Source organism: Octodon degus, unplaced genomic scaffold, assembly GCF_000260255.1.
Source record: "Octodon degus isolate 3935 unplaced genomic scaffold, OctDeg1.0 scaffold00028, whole genome shotgun sequence".
Classification (NCBI taxonomy): Eukaryota; Metazoa; Chordata; class Mammalia; order Rodentia; family Octodontidae; genus Octodon; species Octodon degus.
The window spans coordinates 3,546,157-3,555,320 of record NW_004524604.1 but is presented as its reverse complement, the minus strand read 5'-3'; the positions used below and the strand labels follow the sequence as shown (position 1 = coordinate 3,555,320).

Below are 9,164 nucleotides of genomic sequence, written 5' to 3'. Positions count from 1 at the left end.
CTGGCATGTGGTGCTGGGGGATTGAACCGCGGTCCCTGTGCTTTGCCAAGCTTGTTCCAAGTAGGTGCTTTAGACCACTGAGCCATCTCTCCAGCCCCTACAGATTTTTTAATTCCCTGAAAATGAAGAGCAACATTTTCCCTGGACACTCTCTTGCCTGCAGGTCTGCACTGAACCAGCAGAGCAGAGCATGCTTAGAAATTCTAGGCCTCTGTGCCTGGCATTTCAGGAGAGAATACACTCTGTGAGTGGCTTGAGACTCCAGGCTTGTAGGCTGTGCTTGTTTATGTTGGTAGCCTGCATCTCTAAGGAGGGCTTTTATTTATTTTTAAGTAGAAAAGACTAGCAATGTGAAATGAAAGATTCCTTCCTTCCTTCCTTCCTTCCTTCCTTCCTTCCTTCCTTCCTTCCTTCCTTCCTTCCTTCCTTCGTGTTTATACTACTCAGGCTAAGGAGAATTGAAAAATTGTAAGATTGGATATTGAGAAATTCTTATTTTTAAGTAAACATTAAAGAAGCATTTTGTGCAATGTTTAGAGATCCATTAATGGGGTTGCAATTGGTAGAGTACATGAAATCGATATTTAGGGAGCATTAAAAGCCCCGAGTGCAGAAGAGCCGCGTTTCTCACCTGCACTGCGGGCTCCCATGACTTCAGATCGGGGGAGAGTCTGCCGGAACACTCGGACTCTTTGTCAGTGTCTCCCAGCTTCTATGAACAGTGTTCTTAAGGTCCCTTACACCCATGTTGGAGGGATATTCTGATGAGGCTGCCACATAAGGCAGACTTTAGTCACTTAAAAGTGCTCCATTGTTGGAGAGTTGTGCTCTTCTCAGGGTGGCTTCTGGGCTTGCTCCTGACGCAGCCACCCTGCACTGTCACGTGCAGCTCCCCGTGGGGCAGTACAAGCTGCTGCATTTGACCACAGGCCAGATGGAGGTCAAATAAAGTGGGAAAGAAAACACCAGGCACTTGTTATATATAGGTAAGTGGTAAGTTAGTTTCAGCTATTATGTTGGGAGGAAAATCCTTGTACTTAAATATACTGTTGCCCCCCCCACTGTGCAGATAAATAGTATTCTCAGCCTGTGCTGTGGTCCTGGGGACTCATTCCTCCTCCACTGAGGCATTTATCCTGTAATTACTGAATGGCTCTGAGTCTGATGGTGTGTTAGCTACTTAAGGGAAGCAGTAGCCCATCAGATAAAGTCCTCAGTGGCTGCATTTTAGACTAAAGCTGGGTTGCATATAAAACTGGACAAAGGGAGGGGAGTGATGGGCCATGGTTTGGGGTGTGGTAATGCTCAGGGAATGAAATCAGAGAGGTCTCAGAGGAGTGTCTTTTGATCTGAAGGCCACCCCACTTACCATATCTCTCAATGCAGGCAACCCTCAGGGAGTAATTCTTTGGTCAGAAGACTTTCCAGGTGATTTGCTTGTGGAAAATCTGATTTCAGTAGAGATCCTTTAGACTTCTATGAGTCATCAAAGAAGAAATGTTGCAATTCCCTAAGAACTGGTTAGCCTTGGGGCATTGCACCGGTCTGGGCAACTGAACCACAGTATGTGCTGCTTTCACAAAATATACCTGTTAGCCTCTGTTTTGTCAAGTCCTCCAGTCTGTCTGTATTCCCTCAGTTTCCCTCTGGCCCACTGGAGATGTCCCGTGGTGTCATGGGTAAACCCTAGCAATGACCACCCGTGCAGAGCAGCTAGTCCTTCTCCTCCTGGCTTTGTTGCCCTTGGGGAGAGTGTGTCCACTCCTCTGCGCCCCCTAGGCCCTGAGAGCCACAGAACAGGAATCTTTTTGCTCAGACCTGGACTCACAGGATCTTGGAGGGTGCCTGCTCCACATGGGGCTTTGGAGTCAACATGGAAGGAAATATCCTGCATGGACTCTGCAGGTCCTGGAAACCTATGAAATGGACTTGACTTGAACAGTCTTTCTAAGTTTAGTTTCTAGGTGAAAGTGTATCATTAGTATATTGTTTGTTTGTTAACTTCAGACTTTCATGGTCTTGTGATTTTTTTTTTTTTTTTTTTTTTTTTTTCCTATTTCCTCCTGTGATCCCAAGATCCTTTGCTTCACTGTGGGGCTTGAATAATGTTTTACACCTTCAGCAGCAGTTTCCTCTTGCCCACCTCCCAGCTCTCTGATAGCATTGAATCATGCGCCTTGTTGATTTCTCCTTTACCCTGTAGCCCCCCTCTACTGCAGGAAGGGTCTCCCCAAACTGGGATTTACCTTCCTGCTATCCCCATGCATCTTCCCACGGGCCTGTCTTGCTGTCTTGTGCCTGGCATAGAGTCCTCTCTCTAGTGTGTAAATCCTTCTCATCTCCTGTGAGGATTTGTAGCCCTTATATCTGCCTTACAGCCGGGAGGAGTTAGAGGCCAGTGGAGTTAGAATGCTGGGAATCAGGGCTGTGCGCTGCCGCTGCTGCCTCCTTCCCATGCTCTGTGCTCACTGAGCTCAGATTGCTTTCAGGCCTGGGAGATACAGGTTTATACCTGCTGCTTGGCAGGGGCTTCTTCCCATTTTAGCATTAATTCTCTTCCCTGTTGGTACATCTAATGAGGTAGCACAGTTATGCCTTTTAGTTACAAGTGTCTCCTGTGAGCTTGCCTTCTCTTACTCTTCCTCGAATAAAATGATCATTAAGAAATGTGGAGCCAAGAGGTTTCCATAAGTCCATTTGGGGTTGTGAGTTGAGAAGTTACAGAACACTGGCAGTGTGCACGCTGGGCAAGCCCAGCCCTAGGAAATGGGAGAGTGAGAAGGGCTGGTGGTGTTCTCCTCCCCAGCCAGCAGCCAGCTCACAGAGCTGCCTGCCTGCCTGCCTGTTGGGGCCTGTGCTGGCTATAGCCTAGAGAAGGAATCTGGGTGAAGGTGGAGGGTTGTTTCGTGACCTTTGCCAACCAGCAATGTCAGAAACAGGCCAGCCCTCGCGGCAGTTCGGTTAATTTACCTGAGCGACTTGGCTTTTCCAGGACTTGAAAAGCTCTCTGTCCCCCTCCCTCCCGCCCTTCCTCCCCATGGCATGCTGGTTCCTGTGGAGTGACTGCCTCTGGTGACATTGTCAGGGCTGGTTTCTGGACGGTTTCACAGTTGGTGTTGGCTGGGTCAGCAGCAGCATCACAGCACCTATGTGTACTAATTGTCAAACGAGATCTGTTCATTCTTTATCAAGTAAATAATACAAAGGATTATTAAATGAGATGGATCAGCATATAAATCCTAGGTATGCAATAAGCAATAGATATCATTTGACCATGTTGGCTTATCTTTTTTTTTGTTTTTTTGTAGGACAGGGTCTCTCTATGTAGTTCAGGCTGGTCTTGAACTCACTATGTAGCCCAGACTGGCCTCGAACTCAGCCTCCTGGTGATCCTCCTGCCTCAGCCTCCCAAGTGCTGAGATTGCAGGTGTGCGCCACCACACGTAGCCTTTTTTTTTTTTTTTTTTTTTCATAAAATATCTTGTGTTTTGTTTTTGTAAGATGAGCCCTCACTGTGTAGCCCAGGTTGGCTTCAAACTCGCAGGGATGGCCCTGCCCCTCAGCCTTAAGAGCATTGGGATAGCAGGCATACGCTGCCACACTGGAGTCTGTCCCACCATGAGGACCTGTGCAGCTTTGACCTGCAGGCTCATTTTATTACTGTCTTCCTCTGCAGGGAAAATTCCAGAATCTTGAATTTGAATCTGGGAAAGCAATTTCACGGCGCCTGCCACTCCTCAGGCACAAATGCAGCAAAGAGCCAGGGGCATTTTTCTCGCACACACATTACTGCAGCTGCCAAGTGCCAAGCCCAGTGACTTAAAGTTGTATTTCTAGTCTTGCTTAAAATAGGAATTTAGTTTCTATTGAGAAAGATCTACATTTACAGTATCTGTCCATTTTCATTGTATTTAGAGACTTATCACAGTATGTATTTAGTTCATTTGTCAATGAAAATAGTTCCTTGGCAGAATTACCACATTGCATATAGGTGGTCATTTACAAAAGAACCAAATTCTGTTGTTTAATTTCATGACAAAATACAGTGATTTTTTTTTTTTTTTTTTTTTTAAACGAGGGTTTCCCCAGTAACTTACTTCAGTGGAAATAGTGTTGATTTTGCAGTAAAAATTGTTGGAAAGCTCTCTGTCCCTCTCCTTTTTGTGTGTGTTACTGGGGATTGAACTCATGGCCTTGTGCTTGCCAGGCAAGTGCTTATTCTACTGAGCCATCCCCCCCCCAATACATGATTTTTAACTGCATGATTTTTAACTTCCCATGTAATTGGCTTTTGGGAACATCAGTGACCCTCCGGTAGATTATTTTCTTTCCAGTTTTACTTACAACATTTTCTCAGGTAGTCACACTTGTAAAGTTTGGGAGAAGGGGGAAGCAGCAGTTTGGGAGTCGTTTCTTTGCCCTTGGGGCATCTACATGGAAGATGATCAGTTTGAGGGTGGGAAGTGTCAAACTTTACTGCAGGTAGGAAAATGTTTGACTTTAAGGTTTGTTATAAGCCAGAGTGCTTGAGGGTAGCTGTTCCTAAGTTTGAGAAAATAGCTGGAACCGGGGATTGAACTGAGATTCTTGCATTTGCAGGTCAAGCGCTTATCCTACTGAGCCATCTCCCCAGCCCCATTTTTTTTTTTTTTTAAAGGTTTCAAAAATTTATTAATTCTATAGTACTGATCACAGAGGAAAAAAAATAAGATTCCTGATTAAGTATATTCCACTGTCCAAGCAATAGTTATTTTTAAAACTTGATTCAGTATTGTCTTGACCACAATTAAAAGAAGACACCATCTTGTGACCTCCCAGAGAGTAAACGTGCTGCAGCTCATGTGCAACTCCTTACAGTCCTAGCTTGGTCCTCCTCCAGTGTCTCCTCTTGGAGTTGTACCTGATTTTATTACCTGTCTTCATCTAAATCCACTGAGGAATGGGGCGATTCTGCTTTTGCTTCTTGGCCAGGGAATTGTTTTATTCTGAAAGTCTTGTGAGAAGACATGGTGAGGGTAGGCAAGAGCTTGCACTCGATGGCAGACTAAAGCAGAAAAGCTAGCTGACTTTTTTTCACTAGATTGACAACAATAAATTTAAAGCATGTTCTCTCCACAAAAAGTACCATGTCTTAATACCCTTGCCAGGGATTAGTGTTCAAGGAGAAAAAAGAATACTTTTCCATTTGAAAAATAGATCTCAAGCTGGGCGTGGTGATGCATGCCTGAAATCTCAGCACTTGAGAGGCTGAGGCAGAAGGATCACCACAAGTTCAAGACAAGCCAGAACTACATAGCCAGACCCTGTGTCCAAAAAAAAAAAAAAAATACATACATACATACATCTCAGTATTAATGACATCTTCTGGTCAAATATGGAATATGGCTGGTGACAACTGCATGGATTCATGGGTCTTAAAACGTGTTGTTGTTGTTGTTGGTTTTTTTTTTTTAATGTATTTAGTACATTAGGGTCTCACTGCACAGATCAGACTCCTAGTGATCCTCCTGTTTTCAGCCTCCCAAGTCCTGGGATTAAAGGCAGGCGCCACCACACCCAGTCTCAATCACAGTCTCAGTGGCTTTGCAGGCAGGCACTCCAGGGATCGAACCTAGGCTGCTGCCTAAGCAGGTGCTTTAATCTGCTGAACTATTTGTCCAACCCTTCCCTTTCTTTTCTTCTTCTTCTTCTTCTTCTTCTTCTTCTTCTTCTTCTTCTTCCTTCTTCCTTCTTCCTTCTTCCTTCTTCCTTCTTCCTTCTTCCTTCTTCCTTCTTCCTTCTTCCTTCTTCCTTCTTTCTTTCTTCTTTCTTCTTTCTTCTTTCTTCTTTTTTTTTTGATTGAACCCAGGCCCTTGCACTTGCCAGGCAAGCACTTTTTCTGCTGAGCTGTCTCATGGGCCCCTCCCTTTCTTTTCTGGATGTGTGGAGAAGTGAGATATGAGGTGGTAAAGGGTTTGTATTCAACTGACTTGTGATCAGAATTGCAAAATGTCTCCCTGAAAGTAGGCATTCAAGGGACAGAAAAGCACTTTCCTATTCCATGCCGCCTATTTCCTGTCCACAGTGTGTGGTGGACAGGCACTGGACACAGTGGTCTCTGACACTCTGTCCCTGCCGTTACAGCATGCTTGAAGATGACCTTCAACTCAGTGACAGCGAGGACAGTGACAGCGAACAAGTAAGCTTCACCCCATGACACTTAGAGTCCTGTGAGATCCGCCCCTAGTGTCGGAGCTGCTGTCCTAACCTGTTTTTTGTTCTTTCTTGGTCCTTCTTCCCCTTACTGTGAATGCCTAGACCCCAGAGAAGCCTCCTTCCTCAGCTGCACCTCCAAGGTACGGTCTGGGGTTTCTCCCTTCTGCCCAGCAAGCTCGCGTGTCTTTGCCACATGGGGAAGAAGTCTTCCGTGAATGCTTTCGCGGCTCCAGCAAGGGAAGGAGTGCAGTGCAGGGAGAACAGCAAGTGGCGTGCATCCTGGCCAGCGCAGGCCGTCACGGCACAAGCGCAAGTGCCCCGCACCCAGCACAGCAGCCTCTGAGAATTTAAAAACTAAAACACACTTGTTATCACTGCAGTATAAGTAGTATTTGAAAAGATAGGCCTAAGAGCCCAGTGTTTCTTTAAACTTGCTTTCAAAATTTTATAAACCTGAATTTCTAGGTAGAATTTGTTTTCTGCTTTGCTGGGTTGGGTTTTTTTTGTTTTTTTTTTTTTTTTGTATTTAAAAAAAATTTTTTTTTCATTTATTTAGTTAATTTTGTACAGAGTGTCACTATGCAGCTGGGACTTGTGATCTTCCTGTCTCAGCCTCCCTAGCACTGGGATTGCAGGTGTGCGCCACCACGCCTGGTTTTGGTGGCTAGGGTGGCATGTGGTACTGGGAATCAAACCTGGATCCTTGTGCTTGCCAGGCAGGCACATAAACTGCCAAGCTATCTCCCCAGTCCTATGCTGTGTGGTTTTTTTCGTTTGTTTATTTTGTTTTTTGTTTTTGTTTTTTGCTGTATTTAGAACAGGATCTACAGGGTCTCACTACGTAGATCAGACCTGGAGTAATCCTCCTGTTTTCAGCCTCCCAAGCACTGGGATTACAGGCGTGTGCCACCATGCCCAGTCTCAGTCTCAGTGGCCCATCTGAGCAGGCCCTAGGGGGTGGGGCCGGCTTGGCATGCCAGTGATTGAACCCCGTCCCTGTGCTCTGCCTCCGCAGGCGCTGTAGTCCACTGATCTATCATGCTGGCTCCTATGCTGGTGTTCTTTGTTACACGAATTTTTAAATTGTGTCGGCCACTTTAAAATCTGACCTGCAATTCGTTTTAATGTATAAGAAACATGACAGTTTTCACATTTTTGAAGAAGCCAGCCATATTTCATGAAATGTGTTGCTTTAAAAGTTTTGAAAATGGGAAGATCTGATATTTCCTTGTAATAAACTTAGTGATTTCACATGACAAATACCTACCTCTCATGGCTGAGAGGTTACTGTGCATCTCTGAGATGTGTTCCTGCATTGAATTAAGATAGCAGTGAAACCCTGGCCACCACAGAGGCGATGTAGGGAGGATGCCCCTGCAGTTCTACCTTCTTACAGTTTTGTAAGGCTTGCTATTTGTCTAGTCCCAGTTTGTTAAATATGGCAAGTTAGTCTGATTTAAAAATAAAAGAAAAGCTGGGTGTGGTAATGCAGTCCCGCAGTCCCAGTACTCAGGAGAAGTGCTGTGGGGTCAAGGCCAGCCTGGGCTGTCTCGCACGTTCAGAGGCACCCTGAACTGCAGGGGACAGGAAATGGAAGAACAAACCAAGGACAGTGATAGGAAAGCAGGAATCCAGTGGACAGCGTCCACTTGTGATGCCCTGGTTCAGACGCTGCAGTTGATACCACCACGTATTGTACATGGGCCCTGGATAGTGGTACAGTGAGTTTGTCCTAAGATTACCTCTCTGAGTCTTTTTTTTTTTTTTTGCGGAACCCGTGATGGAACTCAGGCCCTTGCACTTGCCAGGGCTTATTCTACTGAGCCATCCCTCTAGCCCCTCTGAGTCATTTTTTATATGCTATTTAATAAGAATTTATATAAGAAATAGGTTTGGTTTAAGATTATAGTTAATGCCAGGCGTGGTGGAACATGCCTATAATCTCAACACTCAGGAGGCTGAGACAGGAGAATCACTGTGAGTTCAAGGGCAGCCCAGCCTACATAATGAATTCAAAGCCAGCCTGAATTACATATTGAGACATTCTCTCAAAACAGGAAAGAATTTTGTGTTGCTTTAGCTAATAGCTCTGGGGCAGAGCTTTAAAATTGTTTTAAAATTCTCTCTGTGTCTAGTAGTGATCATCAGTATGCCTTCTTGTGGACCTGGTGTTCTGGTCTGTTCTTACAACCTGACATAACCGTGATTCCACTTGATAAGGAGATGGATTGTTTCTTAGCTCACTCTCCAAAGGCACAGGGTTTATATTTATAGTCAGTGATCTTTGGTTACCAGTGGTTAGTTCTAAGGTATAAACATCATTTATTTCTTTTTCTTATATACGGTAGGGGACTGTAGAGTTAAAGGGCCAGGCAAGTAATTATGTTGACATTTGTGGGCCACTCAGTGCTGCTCCGGGCACCCTACGAAGATGGGTATGGATGTTGTTCTGATCAAATTTTATTTAGAGAAGCAGGTGCCTTGCCTGCAAGCCCTAGGTAGCCTAGTCTCACACGCGGCTCATGTACACTTGGTATCCCACAGGCGTCTTTCCTAAGCAGTTCGGGATCAGTGTAAGGTCTTTTGCTGCTGTTTAAACCTCAGCGGCTCATCAGGCATTGCTGAGGCCCTTTTGAGGAGCAGAATAAGGCAGGGAGTAGCAAGCAGGCAGACTTGCCTTGCACCGCGGCTTCTCACTTTCCCCTTGGTTGTTTTGCAGTGCTGCACCGTTGTCGCTGCCCGAGCCCGTGGCCTCAGCACATTCCAGCAGTGCAGAGTCGGAGAGCACCAGTGACTCCGATAGCTCCTCCGACTCGGAGAGTGAGAGCAGCTCAAGTGACAGTGAGGAGAATGAGCCCCGGGACGCCCCCACTGCAGAGGTACTCTGTCCCCAGCTGGCCAGGACTGCAGCTGTGCCTGAGGGTGCTGTGGCTGCTCCTGTGCCCTCTGTTTACTTTTTTTTTTTTTTT

The 9,164-nt window shown here is 45.6% G+C and overlaps 1 protein-coding gene across 1 annotated transcript in view; it reads left to right on the top strand.

Annotated features, from left to right (window-relative positions):
- The window catches only part of Aff1 (AF4/FMR2 family member 1), a 127,535-nt gene that overhangs the window by 86,169 nt on the left and 32,202 nt on the right, over positions 1-9,164 (top strand). The window contains exons 8-10 of the mRNA XM_023712945.1: positions 6,124-6,178; positions 6,298-6,335; positions 8,915-9,074. Of these exons, the coding sequence (XP_023568713.1) occupies positions 6,124-6,178; positions 6,298-6,335; positions 8,915-9,074 (253 nt within the window). The remainder of the gene's footprint in view (positions 1-6,123; positions 6,179-6,297; positions 6,336-8,914; positions 9,075-9,164) is intronic.